This window comes from Erinaceus europaeus, chromosome X (genome assembly GCF_950295315.1).
Source record: "Erinaceus europaeus chromosome X, mEriEur2.1, whole genome shotgun sequence".
NCBI classification, from domain to species: domain Eukaryota; kingdom Metazoa; phylum Chordata; class Mammalia; order Eulipotyphla; family Erinaceidae; genus Erinaceus; species Erinaceus europaeus.
The window spans coordinates 6,857,380-6,880,156 of record NC_080185.1 but is presented as its reverse complement, the minus strand read 5'-3'; the positions used below and the strand labels follow the sequence as shown (position 1 = coordinate 6,880,156).

At 38.7% G+C, this 22,777-nt stretch overlaps 1 protein-coding gene across 4 annotated transcripts in view; it reads left to right on the top strand.

The window, feature by feature from the left end:
- The window catches only part of AFF2 (ALF transcription elongation factor 2), a 637,776-nt gene that overhangs the window by 528,647 nt on the left and 86,352 nt on the right, over positions 1-22,777 (top strand). For all 4 annotated transcript variants that reach the window (XM_060182897.1, XM_060182895.1, XM_060182896.1 and 1 more), the window contains exon 9: positions 513-550. In XM_060182897.1, the coding sequence (XP_060038880.1) occupies positions 513-550 (38 nt within the window). The remainder of the gene's footprint in view (positions 1-512; positions 551-22,777) is intronic.

Here is a 22,777-nt window from a genome sequence, read left to right as displayed (position 1 = left end):
GGAAATTGATCTGAACATTCATCCCTAGCCCTTTTGTAGGGTCTGCTAATAAAAAACGAATTCAGGAATGGGTTCTTTGACATTTCCATCACAGTGCAGGTGCACCCAGGTGGCGATGGTATAGCAGGACACACAGTCCCCTACTACAAATCTAGAAATGTGACGTATGTATGTGACTCTGGCGTCTACACTCACATCTTCACCGTGGAGAGTGCACACTAAAGCTCAGATGGGAGTGGAGGGCAGGGAGAGGAGTATGGGGCTGTGAACTACAAATTTGATCTTTCCAGACAGCTCAAGTCTTGACTGGCTGTGAGTGGAAGCTACCTGGGGACAAGTGGGAAAGGAACACTATTTACTGCAGGATCACTTGGCTTATCTCTTGCTGCCTGTTTCCTTTTACCACTTGGGTTGCTGAAGAACATTTCCCATTGCTTATTGTTATGGATTAACTAGTTGCAAAGATTAGTCTGTTAGTGTTATCTAATTGCTTTCTCCCCTTCTTTTTACAGGCTGTTGAAAAGGCAAAACCTAAGAACAATCCTGTGACGTAAGTTACTTTTTTATTAGTTGGGAATTTTCATTTGAATGGACTCCAGTATTGTGGGGGGGGGTCATAAAAAGGCCTGAGATTTTAAGTGAATCTTTTTTAGGATAACTGAAAAACAACAACAACAATTAGACAAACAAGCAAAAAGCACCCTTAAATGAGGAGCAAGGACTAGTTTCTAATGATTTTCTGCGGTCAGATGACAAAGTGCCGCAAGTTATGTCCAGTTTACATAAATTAATATGTTTCCTCTACAGAGAGCTGCCAAACACTATTATATTCATATTCAGTGCATAGTACTTGGAGTCTCTGGGTTTCATGACCTGTGAGAATTATATGGAATTCAGATTTTAGTGCATATCAGTAAAATTTATTGCCACACAACTATACTCATGTGTTTCAGTATTGTCTCTGGCTGATTTTTTTTTCTGTTACAGCATCAAGGTTGTGTAGTTGTGGTAGATAGTGTATGTACCACAAACTCATAAAGGTTTACTATGTGTCCCCTTGAAGAAAAATGTGCTGGATTTGGATGCTCTAGTGTTCAAGTAGAAGAAGATATGGATGGAAACATTTCTATGACACTAAAGCTTAAATCATCAGGCCCCTTTTTATGACCTTTGAAACACTGAGTATCTATTTACTGAGCCCTTGTAGGGTGTTCAGAACTTCCTGGGGCAGATAAACCACCTGATTCTTATTTAGAATGGCAAGATCACTCTTCAGTTACTATCCATGGAAATAATTATGTATATGTGATTCCTTAACAGGGGTGTGATGTCTCACAAACCCGTAAATACACAACTAGACTACACCGCCAGCCTCCCACGTTGCATATAGACAGGTATATTGCAAGAGGCATGTGCATTTGCTAGAATTCTCTTGTTTACCAATATCTAACTAAGACTAAGTAAGCTTTCAATTAGAGTGATGATAAGTGAGTCACAACATCCATTTAGATTGCATATTTTTCTCTCTAAAGGTTATATCCTCCTCTCTATTTCTCAACCACTTGTTCAATTTATTTTTAATACCTTCATGGTTGTAAGCTTCTTCCATCACCATAGGGAGACTGTGGTTCACATTAATTACACTCCATACAAAGGAGAAATTAAATATATGCCTAGTGAATGTAAGCACATAATGTACCTGAATACACTAATGACTTTACCTTGAAATATTAAATATTACCTCTGAGAGTAAGAACCAAATTGAATGTTCTTGAGATTGGTGATCAGGACACAAAATGTCAGTGTATTTCTCAGCCTATTGGAACCACGCTGGTATCAAAGCTTGATTAGTGTGTTTAAGCACTGTTTCTTTACTGTGTCAGAGGGACATTTACTTGTACATTACTGTTCTTCAGCAATTATCTCCAAGCTTTCATTGTGACAACAAAGCCTGAGAGATGTACAAATTTCTTCTACCATGTGGGAATGGTCACATACATTTAAAAATACATTTCTGTTATTAAGACATATGTGATAGTACACTTCTGAAAATGTGAATTTCTTTTGGCTAAAATCCACGCACTAATAAGTTGAGTTGAATCTAACTGAGGTTGACATCTGTTACCAAGAGAGAGAAAGAGAGGGGAGGAACAGAGAGAGAGAGAGAGAGAGAGAGAGAGAGAGAGAGAGAGAGAGAAGTAGAAGAAGGAAGAGGAGGAAAGAGGAGAGAGAGGACAGTTGTCAGGCATAACATTTTCACTGGCTTATGTATTTTTAACGACATTCAACAACATGGTGGGTGTTGAATTTCGCAAATCAAGATCAGGACTCCACCTAGGAAATTAAAAATTTATATAGAGACTGATACATCTTATAGGGGGTAGAGGCTTCATAACTGAACATGAAAATAGCCACGAAAATTTTTTCTAACCATGCTGTTTGTCCATTAGTCATTTATTCACCCAATGAATATTTATAGAGGGTCCACAGCATTACTGGAACTGTGATAGATGCTGAGGGAATTAAAACTAAATCCTGCACGGGTCTTGCTCTTAAGGAGCTTAGAGTTCAGTTGGATAGATATTGGTTTGAAAAGAGCTGACCATAAGCTAAAAATGCTAATTTTAAGGACAGATGGTACCTCTAATGTCACTAATGGGGGAAATAGAATGGTATTGTGCAACAGGACACTAAGAACTGTTGGTTGGTGACACCAGTGATGAGATGACTGACAGTGAAAGGCTGGAAAGATTGGAAACTGAGCCTAAGAAGCTACACTGTTGTAGGACCCTTGGGGCTTATCCAGATGAAGGACAGGAGGTTGGTAGACTCAAATGGCACAGAGAGCTCCAATTTTGTTACTAGTTGAATGCCTGTTGTTCAAAAATTGGACAGGTTCTCTGTGCTACAAACTCCAGCTAGGGATGTATATGTATATGTATATGTATATGTATATGTATATGTATATGTATATGTATATGTATATGTATATGTATATGTATATGTATATGTATATGTATATGTATATGTACACATTCATATATATGTATATATAGGTATATAGATATATATATATATAGATATATAGGTATATAGATATATAGATATATATTTCTTCAACCTCTCCAAGTCAATGTTTGAAATTATGGTTTGTAATCATGCTCACTTTAGGGAATATTTGATTTAATTTTGTTATAACACATATGTAAGAAATATTGTGTGTATAATACTTGTTTTCTTCACACACCTCCACATATGCATATAGAATGCCATTCCCCACCACTTCTACCTTGTACATTTTTGAAATGAGGGACAAGAAGCCACAGCAGTTAGGCTTTAGCAAGATGTGTTAGGGCTGGAAGGTGCTTGTTTTATCATACATGCAACTCGGGTTTGTACCCAGCTCCTGACACAGTGAAGGATGTTTCATTGCTGTGGTGGCTCTCTATCTATATCTCTATCTATTTCCCTCTGTTTCTTTGTCTCTGTTGCTCTCAACCTGAAAAAAAAATCCACACAGAATGGTGAGGCCTATGTGACAACAAACAAACAAACAAACAAAATGAAGAGTTGTGTTAAGCAAGAGATTTTATTTGCTCCAAGCATGTTAGATGGAGCCTTTTAAGTGACAGGTTTTTTAAAAAAAACTTTAAAAAAAATATTTATTTATTTCCTTTTGTTGCCCTTGTTGTTTTATTGTTGTAGTTATTATTGCTGTTATTGATGTCGGCATTCTTGGATAGGACAGAGAGAAATAGAGAGAGGAGGGGAAGAGAAAGATAGACACCTGAAGACCTGCTTCACCGCCTATGAAACGACCCCCTGCAGGTGGGGAGCCAGGGGCTCCAATCGGGATCCTTAAGGGAGGTCATTGTGCTTTGTGCCATGTGCATTTAACCCGCTGTGCTACCGCCCGACTCCCATTAAGTGACAATTTTAACATTAATTAGAGGAATTTCGGTGAAATATCTCACCTGGATCATGCCCATCAGTGTGATCCAGGTTTGAGCCCAGCCTCCACCACATTGAAAGAAACTTCGGTGCTGTGGTCTCTTTCTCTATGTTCTGCTTCTCTGTCCCTATCTAAAAAATGTTGTTAAAGGAAAGAAGGCAATAAAAATCTCTCATTAAACAGATACATAAAGTTGTGTTATTTATATTGTCCGGATAGCTGTACTTGTGTACAGAAAGTTTCAGTAATCTTTCTCACAGCTTATAAAACATACACAAGTGTCTAGACCTTTCCAAAAAATTCTTTACCTTTTTTACTGATAATTCACATTGCATCGTCTAGATGATCTCAGATATAACAACTGAGACCTGGAAAACAGACTTCCCAGAACACTGAGATTCCAGACATTTTCTCCATCTAGAAGGGGGTCTTATCCAGTATTTTCCTGGGATATGGAAATGAAAGTTTGAAGACTTAATGCACTGGTGATTTTGTAGGCACTTTAGCAATCATTCCAGTTTCCATCATGTTAAGTTCATATATAATCAAAAGAATTACTTCAAAACATAAAATGTACCCATTTGTCTCATTGCCATCACTCAGTTTTCCAAAAAGTCAATGAGAAAGTTTTATTTTAGGATGCTAAATGACACCCTAATAACCATGAAGATGGAATAGACATAGGACCACTTATCAGTCTATCTGAGGGACTTCAAATAGACCAACAAATGCAGTCACTCCACTTTAAAGAGAAGTGAGTCACTTTTTAAAGCAACAGCATTCATCATGTATGTACCTTTCTCTACTGCTTTTTAAAGCACCGGGCGGGTTGCTTTTGCCTCATTTCCTTCTTAGCACTTGCTTCTTGACAAGCATGGCGAAATCTTCTCAATTCATGCACATGAGTCCACTCAGTTTTTGATGCATGGAATTTTTATTTTCAATACTGTCATTCAACAGTCTTTGAGAAAAGTGTTGAAAACTAAGAGTCACATAGCATATCTGTTAGAAATTCAAATAAACCATCCCATGTGTTCTTTATGTTACATGGCATTAATTGCACACGTGTTATGAGACAGTCTTTGCCCAGTCTTTGTCCCCATCCTCAGATAAGGAAACAGGTGAATCCCAACACTGTAGAGTAAGTGAGCTTCGCGCAACATCCTTGGAGGCATGAATGGAAAAGCGAGCAGCTAATAGGGTCTCCCACCTCTGTGAACAGTGGGCATAAAGACCTTCAAGAGAATAGAACCATACTTGCAAAAGACAATATAGGAATAAAGCAGATGTCCTGTGTAGGGTGAGCAGTGTGGAATAGTTATAGGCAGCTATGGAGAGAGGGCATTTTGCATGGTTTAGGAAATACCAACAAAGGAAAGATGAAGCAGGAAACTGTGTGCACCGTATTACCTAAAGCATCACATTGCCAAAGATAGAGACCCTGCTTTTGCCATTATGAGAAGGGCAGTGCCATGGAAACAAAAGGAAGAAAATGCAGATGATGAATTCTTTTTATTATTCTAGAATGGTAAATATTAGAGTTAGGGGAGGATTATAAGCCTTCAACCCTGTTCCCACCTCCATCATCTCTGGGACTTTACCACTGGGATGACATTTGCAGGTAGAGACAGAGACCGGAGGAAAAACCACAGTACTGAAGCTTCCTTCCATTCAGTGGGGATTGGGATTGAACCTGGTTTGTGCATATGACAAAGTGGACCACTATCCAAGTGAGTTATTTTGCCAGGCCAAAACACTGTTTTAAAATTGTTTTCAGAGTAATAGGCCTGCCAAACCCTTTCTGATTGTATAAGACCGATCCTTCTCTTTGGAATTTCCTATAAATCTCAACTCAAGTCTCTCTTCTCCAAGTATCCAACCTGTTACCTGATTGTTCATTTTACTTTCATATGGTTCTTTTACCATTACTCAAGCACTTAACTACACCAACATGTATTAATTTAAGCATGGTACATAGCACTCTGCCAGGCTAGCTTTGCGGAGAGAGAGAGATGAAGAGGTCATAGCGGCATGGTAATACAATTCTTTTTTTTAATATTTATATTTATTTATTTATTCCCTTTTGTTGCCCTTGTTGTTTTATTGTTGTAGTCGTTGTTGGATAGGACAGAGAGAAATGGAGAGAGGAGGGGAAGACAGAGAGGAGGAGAGAAAGATAGACACCCGCAGACCTGCTTCACCGCTTGTGAATCGACTCCGCTGCAGGTGGGGAGCCGGGGTTCGAACCGGGATCCTTATGCCGGTCCTTGTGCTTTGCGCCACCTGCGCTTAACCCGCTGCACTACAGCCTGACTCCCAATACAATTCTTTATTGATGTGGATGATCCAGAGTTGGATGTGAGCACAGCGGTTTAGGCCACGTGGAGCTAGCAAAATGGTCACCTCCTGCTATGCTTGCCAGCCCTTCTCCAGGTCTTCTCCAGGTTGGGATGCAGGAAACAGAGAGAGAGAGAGAGAGAGAGAGAGAGAGAGAGAGAGAGAGAGAGAGAAAGAAGAGGAGAGGAGAGGAGAGGAGAGGAGAGGAGAGAGGGAGAGAGAGGAGAGAGAGAGAGAGAGAGAGAGAGAGAGAGAGAGAGGAAACAGGAGTGACTTTTATAGGGGAATTTCAGAAGTGGCAAGTCAGGACAGAATTGGCTAGGAAAGGGAAGGGGGTGGAGAAAACAAGGCACTCTGGGAAGGTAGAGAGCTTCCATAGCAATAGTTGCTATAGTTTTTTAGTGCGTGGGAATGGGCGATACCCTGAGGGGGTAATATGGTGGTGGAGGAGTAACTTTTAAAACAAGGCAGAAGATTGATATGTAAATAATAAGACTCACATGGAAATATGGTGGTTTGTGGGTCCTGCCTAACTCAACCACATCTGCACAATATCCCAAGAGCACTACTGTTTTATTTTCATTTCCTGAACTCATTTCACAGATACAGGTTCATTTTACTTATTTATTTCATCACTGAGGTCTTACTTCTTCAGGCTGACTTTCTCAGGTAGAAATACAGACAGAGATGGAAAGGCAGAGAGAATGAAACTACAGCTCTGAAGCTTCCTTCAGTGTAGTTGGGGGCTGGGGTAGTCTGGTCTTGAACTTGGGTGTTTCCCTTGATAAAGCAAGCATGCTATCCAAGTGAGCTATCCTGTCAGCTCTCTGCTTGCATTTTTTATCAGCCACAAATCTAGTAACAGTAGATCAGCAGATCTATGTATATTTCTAGGAGAATGATGCATGTACCCCTATGGCAACTACATACAGTATTCCAAATAGTAAATTAGTCCTTCATCAACCACAGGGCTTGCTCAAAGCTACTAGCCAGGGATCGAATGTTATTTAGTTGGTTTCCAGTGTTGCAGAGGCTGAAAACTAGTGAAACTCTTCTTTGGGCAGAGACTGAAATAGCAAACATGTAGTTTCTGCTTTATTAAAACTTTTGCATAAACCAACAGTAGTTATCAATAGAGCCAGTGCTGGGAAAAAAGTACATTTTTTCCACGAGAAAATGTGTTATGCTTCCTGCTTATTTCAATCCAAGATTAGTTGGTTGCTGGTGATGATCAGGCAGAGGTGGCCACCATTGTTAATGTTCTCAAGTCTTCTCAGAGTTCATTTGGGAGTGCATACCTGATCAGTGTGGCTTTTTAAGTCAGTTAAAAATGGACAGGTTATTCAATATATGTTTTGGATTATCTTAATAACCACATGGAAATAAACTGACAGCAGATTTCAGCCTCACATCTTGCACAAAAGGATTTTATAGGTGGATTAAACATCTGACATAAAAATACAAGATTCAATGACCTGGAAGATAATATTAGAGAGTATTTGCTTTTTAAAAAAAATTTTATAAGATGGAAACACTGACAAGGCCATAGGATAAGAGGGATACAATTCCACACAATTCATGATCCAGGCCTCTCTGTGTAACTACAGAATAAAAAATTGACAGGCGGGGAAACAGGGAAGTGTGTATTATATAGTCATATTAATGCACATTATATAATAGACATTATTGTCATAATAATCATGTCATCCATAGCTATATAATCATATACAAAAGAAATAATATTTTCATAAAATGTCATCATGAATATTTGTTATATATACATATATGTAATGTGTAAATGTGCACAATATGTAATATAGCTATATAAATATATGCCAGTATACATAAGTATACTACATTTATCTAAAATATAGATATTACATTATATGTCTTCCACCATTTCCATTAAAAGAGATCATGTGCAGTAGAAGCATGAACAGAGGATAAGATAGGAAATACACAGAAAGGAAAGCTAACCTCAGAGAGAAAACCTCTCCCTCCCCAAACAGGCAAAATACAACTGTCCTCTGCCTCCCAGCTACTGGCCATTGAGAACCAGCAGAGCCACATCATTTCTCTCTTCTCCCTACCCCCATTCTTATAGATGCTTTTTGTCATCCCTTACCTCCCTGCTCTCATGAGTGTGTTCTGCCTGGTAAGGTTGGTACTGGTTCAGAAAATGATGGGAAAGCATGTAGTTTGGGGAGGTGGTGCAGCAGATGAAGCATTGGCCTCTCGAGCATGAGGCCCTGCGTTCGATCACATGTACCAGAGTGACCTCTGGTTTGTTCTTTCTTTCTCCTCCTATCTTCTTCATGAATAAACAAAATCTTTAAAAAAAAGAATAGGAAAGCTGTCAAGGGAGGGGATATGATACTAAATTCTATTGTGTGAATTGTACTCCTCTTATCCTATGGTCTTGTTAATATTTCCATTTTATAAATAAAATAATATAAATTTTAAAAATAAATAAATAAGTTAATAAAAAAATAAAATGCTGGTGGTGGCAAACTTATTTTGGAACAGATGCAGGAAGGGTGTGACTACAAACCCCCATGCTACCCTGTTAGTTTGCAACAGGGTGAGCCCAGGGCATCCAAGGAGTTCCTCCATCTTCATTTCTGTCTGCATTTCCAACCCACAGCTGGAGTTGCCAGCAATCTGCCAGTGATAGTGCCTTCACATAGAAATACACAGTATGCCTCTCTCCCTAGCTGGAAGTGTGTGCTACTGCCAACACTAGCTAAGGCTAAGTGAAAGTTTAATTTGCCTCAAACCATGATAGTAGGCTTTCATAAGTAGATTAGACATGTTAGCACACTTGTTTTAAAAATATATACACTCCTACACACACACACACACACACACACACACACACACACACACTACATACACTCATATATAATTTAAGCTCCACCTATTTTCAATATAGATTGGACATGATTGAAACAATATTGCTGAGGATGTTGTTTAAATAAAACAGGACACCCTACTATTTCCTACACTTCCAGAAGCATCTGTTGACATATATACTGTGACTAGAAAATGCTGTGTGTTTTTAAATCTACCCAAATGAGGACCAACCTGCAGTGACACATCAAAGCACAGCTGGCTCCTTCTTCAGTGGCACGTGTGGTGCCTTCTGGGAGACCTTCTCAGAGAGTACCATCAGGCCATATGAGCTTCTCCTGCTGATCCTTAGTGATGGCTCCTAAGCTTTTCAATGTGGATAAAATATTTGCATTATAGTCCAACATCAACATGTCAGTCATGACTATTGAAAAGTGGCAACTGGTAGGTCTGTTGTTGCAAATTATTGGTTATTGTCTCTGTGCATTAGAGAAAATAAGCTTTGTATAAGTTCTGTGTAAGAAGCAAAAAAAAAAAGACATTGGACCACCACTTTATGCAACACATCAAACCTCTAACATAGGCACTCCCCATCTCTTTTACCTACTAGACCTTTCCTCTTTAGTATTACCATTTTACCTTGCACATCAGTTTGTCTGCAAGTTTGTTCATTTATCTGTCATCTAAGTTTGCTTTGAAGTGTCACCTCCCACAGGAATGCAAAAGTCATGGGAGGGAAAATCTGGTTTCATTCTGTGCTGCAACTCCAGCACATCAAATAGTACAGGCAAATAATGGGAACTTGATCTTTACATGAATGGGACACATAGCTGAAGGGATTGTTTTGAGCTCCCATCACCATCATTTAGTATAAATAAGTGTTCTGTCATATTTGTTTGTGTATAGCATTGTTTAACCAGAGCACTGCTCATCTCTGGCTTATTGATGCGACCTTAGGGATTGAACTTGGCTCTGTGGTACCTCATACATGAATGTCTGTTGTACTGGTGTTGCCTCTCTCTTGTGGTATTTTTAAATCAATTCATTTATTTATTTAAATTGAAGTCACATCGCCTTTTCATTATCATATAGGTTTCCACAGTGGAAAATCACCAACACGTGGACAGGCTTTAATTAAGAAAGTGAGTTCAGTCGTAGAGTGAGCCTGATTTGACACTGTACTTCAGAATCTCAGTGGCTGAGCCCTTTACCAGCCCCCGTGTGGATAACTAACATTTTCTAGGAAGTAGCCAGACTTTCTTTTACAGTGATCTTTCTTCCATCTTGATTGAGCTCTGAGGGATTTTAAAGTGAGCCTTATTCTTTATAGAGCTATCATTTTATCTCATAAATGCTCCTGTGGTCTACACTCATCTTCCTACTCAGAATATAGTGTCACTCATGGTTTTGAAAAAGTGCACATGGGGATAAAAGTCTGCCTTTCTGTGAAGGGCAGTTACAATTAATCTCATTAAGCATTTTCAAGAATGACCAATGATATATTTCTGTCACTGTAAAAGAAGGAAACAGAAAGGCCATTAAGTTAACAGTTGACAATACTTAACTATTTCTGATTTTTGAAAGGCTATTTTCATCTTCAGAAATTAGCAAGATTGAATGCACCACAGCCAGTGTCCACACCTGTGGACGCACCTCTTCCTCAGGTCTGGGGAGTCTGAGAAGTACCCAAGATCTCCTTTATCCTTTTCACCATCCTCCCCTGCCACAGTATGAGGAAACCTTCAGCAATTATCTCAGATGACTAACAGCCTTAGAGATTGGGTGGTTCCAAAGAGACAACTCTCAGGGAACTAGGCCTTAAACAAGGTCACCAAACTTTAGGCCATCACTTTACAGAGTGACAAAACTGAGTAAGCTTTCTTTCATTTTATGTTATTTTCATAACTTAAGAAATTAAATGCTTTAGTTACTCCCCTGTGAGGGGGCTTACTAAAATGCCCTCATGTTGTGCCAATGTGTCCAAGGGAAATGGAGAAGTAAGTCCAGTTTGAGGAAAATCACACTGCTACAAGGTTAATTTTGCCTCATACAGCATTTCCTAGAATTGAATTGCCTGCCCTCCTCCCATGGGGATTGCTCTTAGGCTTGCAATAATTGAGACTGATTTTACTGGGCAGTTACCTCTGGATGAGGCCTATACTCCAGAGGCAACTTCTTGTGGAGCACACTGGTTGCTGACTGGTGCCAATGGCTCGTCATCTGACTGCCCTGCGTGCTCTTCCAGTCTTTCTGTTCGCTCTGGCAACAAGCCTTCAGGCAGGGTAGAAGGAGACACATTAGGGAACTTGACTTTGAATTGTTTGGGGGGGAATTGGTGGCTAACACCACTGGAATAAAAGTACAGTTTTTAACATGCATATTAAATATTTTTACTGGTAGTGACTCATCTGATTATTTTTCCTTCAGATATGTATCTTAAGATTGTTTTTGTATAATGATCTAGGGCCACGTAGTTGCTGGATGGCCAGCAGGGTAGAGCTGTGGAGAGGATGATGAGAAGCAATAGGTACTGAGTAGGGAAACTTACACAGCCTTTGTAGGCTAGGCATATCTATCAATCATTTCGTGTTTGTTGACTTGTTTTTTTTATAAAAAGAATCCAGAGTTATCTCAACAGCGCAGTGCAGCACAACTAGCCAGGAGACCCAAATGCAGAAATATAGCCCAGCTCCCAAACTCCACCAAGTGTCAACCAATAATATTAGAAAAAGTGCACATTGAGCCTTCAGGAGGGGGAAGAGGAGGAAGAGTAAAGTGACAGAGAAGTCACACATGCAGCAGCAAAGGACTCTGGTAACCCTGGGGTGACATTGACTCTGAAAGCTGCAGCAGAGGTAATCAGAAAGCAGGTTTGATTCCTGTGGATAGGATAGTTAATAGGCAATCCAAAAAGGATTGTTTTGTGAATGAGAGGGAAACAGCAGAGGAGGGGCTTATCCAAGTATATATGATATCTGAGCCCTCCAGGGTTTTTTGTCTTTTACTTTTATCTTTATTTATATTACTGACTTAATAATGATTGACAAGACTGTAAGATAAGAGGAGTACTATTCCACACAATTCCCACCACCAATTTTCCACACCCAAGCCCCTCCACTGGAAAATTTTCATATCCGTATTATTATTACTATCATTATTGATTTAATTCTGAATGAAAAGTCTGTTAGATAAGAGGGCTTCAATTCCACACAGTTCCCACCACCAGAGTTCCATATTCCATTCCCTCCATTGGATGCTTTCCTATTCTTTATCCCTCTGGGAGTATGGACCCAGAACCATTATGGGGTGCAGAAGGTGGAAGGTCTGACTTCTGTAATTGCTTCTCTGCTGGACATGGGCATTGGGAGGTCAGTCTATATTCCTAGCCTGTTTCTCTCTTTCCCTAGTGGGGAAGGGCTCTGAAGAGGTGGGGTTCTAGGACACATTGGTGAGGCCATCTGCCCAGGGAAGTCAAGTTGGTCTTATGGTAGCATCTTCAACTTGGTGGCAGAAAAGCACTAAGATAGAAAGCAGATCAAATTATTTAATAATCAGGAACCTAAAGATAAGAATATGGCATATGAGATTCGGTGGTCTGTATTTTGAGAAAAGTTAGGAAGTCTGTTTTAGGTATATTCCAAGGGCCCTATCACTTTATTAGCTCTTGCTTGAACCCGACAGCCAACATGCAGGTGGAACCCTCCAGTTTTTTTACACCAAGCCAACGTTAGAAAAGAAACACTGTCCACCACTCCCTCAATGCACACACTTCTGTTCCTAATAAAAGTATCTCTGTTTAGTCCATTCATCCGAGCACAAAAAAAAAAAAAAAAAAAAAAAAAAAAAAACTTAGAGAGATTAGCTGCCTAATGTCTACTTCCAAGCTTGTGTTCAATAGTTATTTGGGCATTAAGCATAAATGTAAAAATGCCAGTCTTTGATGACTGGTTGGTACCTTTCTTTTATGAATTGTATGCCCTAATCATTGCTATTATTTACTTTATCAAAGAAACAGAAAGTGAAACAGTTCCCAAGATCCAGCAGTCACACAAAGCTTTTAAACTGCTGATGTAAATGCCATGTGTCTTGATACCTACCTCAGTTCCCAGCAATCAAGAAGCAACCTTGTGCAATATCACCAAAGCTCAGTAGAAAGAACAGAGATGATTAGATATATTGAGTTTTTTTGTATCATTCAAAAGAAGCAGAATCTCATACACAATGGCGTTAGTTTCCTCTCACTTCATTTCGGTTTTCAATAACCAGTGTCATTGCATGTAACATTTTCTTCATAATAAAACCATGTCAAATTGGATTTGTCTTTCAAGTGAAAGTATATTGGGAAGTATTCTGAAATTTGATCCTTGAAATGAATTTTGCTGCTACAAGAATTATAAATACACCTCAAATGTCCCCAAACAAGAATAATACAGCAGAAGAATAATGAAAACAGAATTGTCTGGGGGAAAAGTTATATTTCCATTTTTGATCTTTGACAAGCCTAAAGAAAGAAGCTTTCTAACTAATCAAAGTAATTTGGTTAATGGGACTACTGCATGCAGAGAGAATGATTTAAAAAGAAGAGAATGAGTACTTCTAATAAAAAACAATTCCAGGTACAATATGATCCTCCTTTGATGAGTCAGGAAGACACTATAAAATTATTTCTGTGAATAACTCTTGTCATTCCATTTGCACAAGAATCCTAGTTGCTCAAAAGTTCTGGTCCTTATGTTAGTGGAGATGTACTGATTTATCTTACCTTCAGTTCTCTCTCTCCATCTCTCTCTCTCTCTCTCTCTCTCTCTCTCTTCCTCTCTCTTCTTCTTCTTCTTCTTCTTCTTCTTCTTCTTCTTCTTCTTCTTCTTCTTCTTCTTCTTCTTCTTCTTCTTCTTCTTCTCTCTCTCTCTCTTCTTCTTCTCTCTCTGTCTCTCTCTCTCTGTTTCTCTCTCTGTTTCTCTTTCTCTGTCTCTCTCTCAAAAGTTTGACTTGGAAAGCTGAAACCCTGATGACAAAAACAAATGATAAAAATAAAGAACAAAATAAAGAAAAACTCTCATCTTCCTCCTATCTCCCGCCTTTATTTAGTAGGGAAGAGAGAAGGTGAGAGGAGAGACCTACAGCACTGCTTCACAGTTCCTGAAGCTTCTCCCATGCAGATGGAGAGTGGGTGCTTGAATCCAGTACCTTGCACATGATAATGTGTACAGTCACCTGGGTGCGCCACTGCCCAGCCCTAAATTTTTTTTCTTCTAAATTGCATTTTGAGCTCTTAAAGTTCAGGTGAACATTGTGCATATCTAAATGGAGAGATATAGTCTATATTTCCCAGACCTGTTTGATTTAAAATCCCTTTTATCTATGTAATATCATAATCTATCTTTAGACATGTTGGAAAAAGTAAAACCAGGCTATATTATCAGTAGTCATGCCATCTGATCAGTGTGTTAAGCACAGTGTTTCTCATTTGCAAGAACCACACAGAGCCAGAAATAAAGTTTCCTTTACCCAATCTGTTGTTGACATAGGTAGTAGTGGCAGTGACCTTGAATGTTCAGCAGTCTACCAAGGGGGGGGTCTCTCCTCTAAATGGGCCATTAGATCATTAGTCTGAATTAAATAAGCAGTGGTCCTGAGCAGATAATCTTTAATGCACAGATTCATCATAACTATGTAAAATAAATTTGGGATTTAGAGTTAGTTTGGGTTAAATTGATTAGAAAAACATGGATACCTTTATTGTCTACATCAATATCCCTTGTAATTGTAGAAACTATTTGACTACATGTTTTGATCAAGTCATGTGACTCAATTCTCTATATTCCATATACAAGCAAAGCCATCTGATAATTGTCTTTAACCTATCTGCTTACTTCACTATGCAAGATCACCTTCAGCCCCATTCATTTTTGTCCTGAAGGACACAATATCATTTTTTTCATTGCAAAGTAATAATTCATTGAGTATCTATCCTATAAATTCTTTATCCATTCCTCCATTAGACATAAATATAAAGGACTTGAAAACACTAATAGAAAAGAGCATATGCACCCCTGTTCATGGATGCATTATTCACAGTATTTAAGGAATGGAAGCCCATTGATGGAAGAACACATACCATACAGTTTAAAGTGTACAATTCTGTGGTTTCAAGGATATGTACTGATTAATGCTTACTTTTAGAATTGACTTAGAAATTAATTTTAGAACATTTATATTATCTGAAAAGGAAACTGTGGCCATTAATTTATTTTCCATCCCTCCACCTCTAAACCCTTACTATTAATCTACAATCTCTATTGATTTGTCTACCCTAGATGTTTCAGATAAATAAGTCTAGGTAAATTAATGTATTTTGTGTCTGACTCCTATAACTTAGGCAATATTTTTCAAGAGTCATCCATGTTGTGACACATGCCAGAACTTCGTTCCTCTTTATGGCTGAGTAGTACTCCATTCATTTATATTCTACAAGTGAAAGAAACCGAAGAAGTTTTTCACCTACTGATTTATTTTGCTTAGCAAGATCACCTCCAGATCCATCTTTGTTGTCTCAAAAGGCACAGTTGCGTATTTTTAATAACAAAGTAGCAATGTAGTAATATATGCTTTACCTATTGATGAGCATTTAGGTTAAATCCTTGTTTTAGCTATTGTGAATAGTGCATTCAGAGATATAATGAGATGAAAATATTTTCAGATCATCGTTTTAATATTCTTTGGAAAAATGCCTGAGTAGTATTCTTAAGTCATCTATTTCCATCTTTATTTTTTGAGTGAATCACTATGTAGCTTTCTATGTAGAGTATACAGATTCACATTACCTACAACAATGTACCTCTTTCTCTGCACCTCAGTAAACACTTGTTTCTAATCCTTTTTACACAACCCGTTTTCATGGATGTGGAGTGATATTTGATTATAGTTTGTATTTATATTTCCTCAATGATACGTGAACCAACTTCATTCTTTTTACATAGAAATTTTGTTATCCCAGTGTCATTGTTAAAAAAAAATACTACTCTTTTTCCATTGAATTATCTAGACACCTCTATCAAAATTCACATGCTCAGAAATGTAAGAGTTGATATTCGTAGTTTCATTTATATCCTGTCAGCCTTCTTATCTATCCTTATTCCAGTACCACACATTTATTTATTTATTTATTTATTGCCACCAGGTGCCTGCATGACTCCACTATTGACTGTTTCCGGCATCATTTCTTTTTTACTTTTTTTTTAATAGAGTTTGAGACAGAAAGGAGAAATTTTTTGTTGATCTACCACTCTTGACGTTTCCCTCCTGTAAGTGGGAATGGGGCTTAAACCCAGGTTCTTAAGCATACTGATCTGTGAATTCTACCAAGGGAGCCATTATATGTCCCAAAAACTTTTATTAAAATGATTTATTTATTTAGTAATTAGAGAGAGAGAGAGAGAGAGAACCAGGATATACCTCAGACACATGCAATGCTGACAATCAAACTTGAGACCTTGTGCTGGAGAATCCAAGATCTCATACAGTGCATCATATATGTAGATCCTAAAATTTCTTTTTCTTTTCTTTCTTTTTTTTAAAGATCAATGAGCTCATCATTTATTCACCACTTATTCTGTATCTCCTGCCAAAGGACTCTGGAAAAAAAGGGAAAGTGACAGAATGAAGGGACAATGAGGTCCTGGTGTGTCTCCTAGACACTAATTAAGGAGAAATAAGAGGCTATACCTATAGGTCCTACAATTTTTCTTTATTTTTTAAAGATTTTTTTCTTTTTCTTTTTATTTATTATTGGATAGAGACAAAGAGGAATTGAGAGGGGAGGGAAAGATAGAGAGGGAGAGAGAGACAGAGAGACACCTACAGCTTTCTCCCTGCACGTGGGGACCAGGGACTTGAACTCAGATCCTTGCACACTATAATGTGTGTGCTTAACCAGGTGCGCCACCGCCTGGCCTCCAAGATTCTACAATTTCTTAGTATTAAGTTTTGAAATTGTAGAGTATGAGTCTTCCATTTGAAGATTCCTTAGGCTATTCTGAGTCCTAAATAATTTTAATTTTATAATTGCTTCTGTTTGCTTTCAAAAGAAAGTTTTGAATAAATGTTTGAATTTTGTATGTATAATACAAAGGTCAGTACCGAAGTGGAGTTTTCTAATTCTGCATCTAAGAACACCCTCCCTCCTCCCAGAGAATGACACTGGATATCAGAACTTAAATTCTATAACCTCAATTAGTATGCAATCAAAGTCCTTTCCAAATATGTGTGTTCATGCTTACAAATAGCTTTGTCGGGAGTCAGCCTGTAACACAATAGGTTAAGTGCAGGTGGTGCAAAGCTCAAGGACCAGCATAAGGATTCCGGTTCAAGCCCTGGCTCCCCACCTGCAGGAGAGTTGCTTCACAAGTGGTGAAGCAGGTCTGCAGGTGTCTGTCTTTCTCTCCCACTCTCTGTCTTCCCCCTCCTCTCTCCATTTCTCTCTGTCCTATCCAACAACGATGACAACAATAATAACTACAACAACAATGAAAAACAAGGGCAACAAAAGGGAATAAATAAATAAAATAAATATTTTTTAACAATAGCCTTTGTCTTGGATTTTTGCTATGATCTCGCTGTTGACTGCGTTTATCCCATAGTTTCTGTTGTAGATGAAAGTAGTATTTGATTCTAACTATGGAATGTCACCAAGGTAGAAGAAAATGTCTCCCCTCTTCTGCATTCCAAATGTCTGGTGAAGCATAATTTGTTTTACATATTTAAAATAAAATTTAGTGATCTACCATTGGTTCACAACACTTAAAAATTTCTGGAGCACAGCTCCATTTAGTAGAAATCTGAGTACGTTAAAATATATTGAAACAAAAGTAAGTTATATTTTGGTGTGATTCATACTAACAACAAAATGGCATATGGGGTCTTTCTCGAAAGCACTTAATACCTTGTAGCATTGTAAATTGGAGTTAAGTATGAGGGGTGATCTTTATTTCTGCAAATTGTTCCTTCTACTTCCAAAACCAGGGAGTGTGCTATTATGTCACATACCCAAGGCTTCCTAATCCATGTCCCACTTCTTGGCAGTTTTCTGAAATTTTATGAAATATTTTAATGTGGCAAAGTCACTTTAATTACAGTCATTATTAGTTTTGCCAAGGTTGAGTATAGATCGTTTTGTGGTCATTAGAGCACAAAATTAGAATTTCCATTGCTGCAACTGTAAACACTGTGTGGCTCAAAAGAATCAAGCAATTCCTCATAAAATTTTGGATAACTGATAATTGATATTTTCCTAGTTCCCAGCATCCTCTGATTCTTTGAGGCAATTTTTTCTGTTTTCATACTTTTGGTATATTTCTTTCGGCCTGGACAAAAAAAATAAGTGATTTTCTTTCAAATGGGTGGAATAAATTATTTCCTTAATTTCCTCAGCTTTCATTGGCCCAAAGTCTGGCTGTTAGACCTGAGTAAGTCTGGAAAAACCATCTGGCACACCTCCATCTGTTCTCACATTTGCCAATCAGGATTTATCAAAAATCAATGACTCAAAAGCATGAAGCTTTTAAAAGGTGCTAATTTGTGGCTAAAGAATAATTCAAATACATCATTTAGCCTCATGCAATAGAGTTTGGGTTGTTGAGAACTCAGTGATTCTATTTCATTTTGTTATTTTATATGCTGTGGGGGAAAAAAGAGACAGTGGAGTAGTTCATAACTAAGGGCCTTTGTTTGCTTCCTTTACAGATATTGAAATGACTTTGCCAGGGGGTTAGCTGCCCCAGTGCTATTTACTAATGAGTGTTCATATATCTCTCATCTCCTCCCAGTTATTAAGATGTACTCACCAAAACACCAACACAATTCTAAATCATTTCCCACTTACCATCCTTATTCTGTCTGCCAATTCAAGTTTGTCATCTATGAAGAGCCCCTCCCATACCTTTCCTTCCCCACCAGCAGGAGGAGAGAGGGCATTCATTATTCATTGCAATACTCTCTCTTTGCCAAAGTATATTCTCTTGCTTCAGACTCAAAGAGGCTTATTGGCTTGCTGGGATCCAACAGCCACAGGCTGAGGAACAAGTTTATTATGGGAAGCACGTGATTCTGCCAGATTTCACTGACAGATTTTGAAGCAAGAGCAAGCAATTGACTGGCAATCTCCATGCATTAATGTCTTTTGGCCCTCATCATGCTCATTGTTACACTGGTGCCCCTATACTGTACATATATATTTCTAAGATAATTCAATAATTAATGCTATTCACATAGCAACAACTATGGGGAGTTTATGCCTCAAAACTGAATCTATGCTACAATGCGCCCATATGGAGTAGACTAAATTATAGACTGATGCAATTACAGATTGCTTCTGTCAGACTGGAGATTGGAGTGTGTGTGTGTCGGGAGGAAGGGGTTGAAGCATTTCACTTTTGAACCTCCTATGCCCATCAATGTGTTTTGTACCCAAAAGGCCAAAATCACTTTGCTTAAAGACAATTTCCCTAATAAAGTCAGTCCTTGATAAATTGTCTCTCAGGTCAGCTGCATGAGGAGGTCTAACTGTATACATATGAAATCATACTACTGTTTGCTGAAATTTGCAAACTGAAACACAGCAAGCCATGTCTATCTCACAAGCAAGTAAAAACAAAGCATGTGTGATACATAAAATATGGGCATGTGTTAAAAATTGCAGCGTGTATTAGCAGAGTTGAACAGGGTCCCAAAGATACTGCATAGGGAATCAAAATCTACATTGATGCCTAGGAAAAGACACAGTCTAAGGAAGTATATGATTGTCAGCACATTGCCTAGAAGGGTTTCATTTTCCATAAAGGAGTCTACAGTGTACCAAATATCTCCTCAGGAGGCCCCAAATCTCTTTCTAAATCCAGCCAAACATTTACCTGATTGTAGTTATGCCCCAGACTGATGAGTATCTAGACCGTAGGAGGAGGGAGCCTGCTTGTGTGCATTTGTAACAGAAATAGAGTGCTAGGGATGATCTCTTTTTATCTTTTGTGAAAAAGCAGATGCCAAAACAGATCCATAGTGTAGGCCTTAGTGGTTGCTAGTAGATAAATGGGCCCAAGTTGTATTTAAGACTTTAGCTCTGGTGACATAGATGCTAACATTTTCACTGGCCACCACAGGTTGGTTTCTTTCTGTACAAAATGAATTGAATCTCAGCTTTATGAACTATAAATGGGCCTTGAGTTCTCTTAAAAGGGTGACCATGGGAACTGGAAATAGATTCTTCTGTTTTATGCATATTGCTTTGTTTCAGGGGCATAATTAATTACCAAAACAAAATGATTAAACCTTCTAGTAAATAGTATTAAGAATAGTAAAATGTGTATGTGGGGGGGGGGGGGAGATTATAGCCAACATCTACTTTCAGTCACTGCTGGAAAATGCGGTTTTCTTAGGTTTCCTCCTTTCTCTTGCCTTCCATCTAGATAAGCAGTGATTGCTTTTCCTGAGATTATGGAAATGGATATAACTTGGATAATTAGTACTTCTCCCAGGGAAAGAATTGCACATGTTTCGAAGCATTTGAATGGCAATGAGTCGAGACTCTACTCTGCCAGGCACTGAAAGGCATGCCAGTCAGAGGACACAAACACCTGCCCACAGGGGCATCAGAGTCTAGCTGGGATTGGGGAGGAGGAATTCAGATGGACAGATGTTTCCACTTCCATGGATATGTCAACCCAAGTGTGATGCAGAATACATTTTTTCAAAATGTTAGAGTCAAGACTAAACCCACACCGCCACAAACCCTGCTCATTCCAGCAACCTTTAGAGGAGTGTGGGCTTCTGCTGCTTCATCTGGCTTCTTCTGTCTGTGCATTTCTTCTGTCGAGGCTTTTACCAGGAAATTCTTCACAGGCTAAATCTCAGCAAACAACCTGGTCAGAACTACTCCGTAAGTGAATGCATAGAGCAGGATGCATGAACCCACATCCAACTGTCACCATTCTGCAGATATTGCAAAAAAGAGCATATTTTAATGATTTGCTTTTAAAAAACGGCTATTTATTTCCATCCATTCTCTGCTTAATCAGATGAAGGAGGAAATGGCATGAGTTCTAAGGCTATAGGTGACTCTGATTTTTTAAATTTTTTAAAAATATTGATTTACTTATTCCCTTTGTTGCCTTTGTTGGCTTATTGTTGTAGTTATTGTTGGATAGGACAGAGAGAAATGGAGAGGGGGAGAGAAAGATAGACACCTGCAGACCTGCCTCACTGCCTATGAAGCGATTCCCCTGCAGGTGGGGAGCTGGGGGCTTGAACCAGGATCCTTATGCCAGTCCTTGCACTTTGCGCCACCTGCGCTTAACCCACTACACTACCACCCGACTCCCTGGTGACTGATTCTGTCTTAACTTGTGAATTATATCTGCTAATGTATGTATGATTTCCGGGAAGTAAAAAAAATTAGGGATAACTTCAAAAATATCCATTTATTTTATCCTAAAATTTAATGTTATCACTATAAGGTCACCTAGTTACCACCTTCATAATCAGAGAGAATTTGAAAAAAGCAGAAAAATAATCAGGACTTTTTGATCTCTTTATACAGAGCCTAGCACATAGTAGGACTTTTGTACTTGTTTATCATGGGGGTAGGTAACATATTTTTTTGAAAAAAAAAAGGTTTATTGCTGTTTGTCTTTATCCACCTAGCAAACTACTTTATATACAATAATTGCTTCAAATTAAAATACAACAGGTCAGAATACAATAACTCAGAAGTATGTCTTTTTTCCCAAGTATAGGAAAATCCAAACGATTTTTGTTTTTAACATTGGAATGACTTGTTTCTAGATCATAAATCTTTTTTTTTATAATTTTTTTATTTAAGAAAGGACTAATGAACAAAAACATAAGGTAGGAGGGGTACAACTCCACACAATTCCCACCACCCAATCTCCATAACCCACCCCCTCCCCCAATAGCTTTCTCATTCTCTGTCCCTCTGGGAGCATGGACCCAGGGTCATTGAGGGTTGCAGAAGGTAGAAGGTCTGGCTTCTGTAATTGCTTCCCCGCTGAACATGGGCGTTGACTGGTCAGTCCATACTCCCAGTCTGCCTCTCTCTTTCCCTAGTAGGGTGTGTCTCTGGGGAAGCTGAGCTCCAGGACACATTGGTGGGGTCTTCAATCCAGGGAAGCCTGGCCAGCATCTTGGTGGCATCTGGAACCTGGTGACTGAATAGAGACTTAACATACAAAGCCAAACAAATTGTTGAGCAATCATGGATCCAAAGCTTGGAATAGTGGAGAGGAAGTGTTAGGGAGGTACTCACTGCAAACTCTAGTGTACTTCTGCTTTCAGGTATATAATTTGCAGTAGTTTATGGATACGTGTGAACATAAGCTCTCTCTCACAGAAACTGGTGTATATCTAGGTTATGGGACTTTGTTAGAAAGTGAACTACCTGAGATGAAATTAGAGTGTACTATAAAAGGAAAGGTCTCACCCGAGTCATGAAGCTGAAGGGTTGTCATTCCACACGTGATGTCTCTGGACACAGTCTGAGGTGAAGCATGTTGAGGTGGCAATCATTGCGTTGGTTAGGTTGTGACTGGCGGATGCAATATTATTTGGTTTGGATTGGGAGACACATAC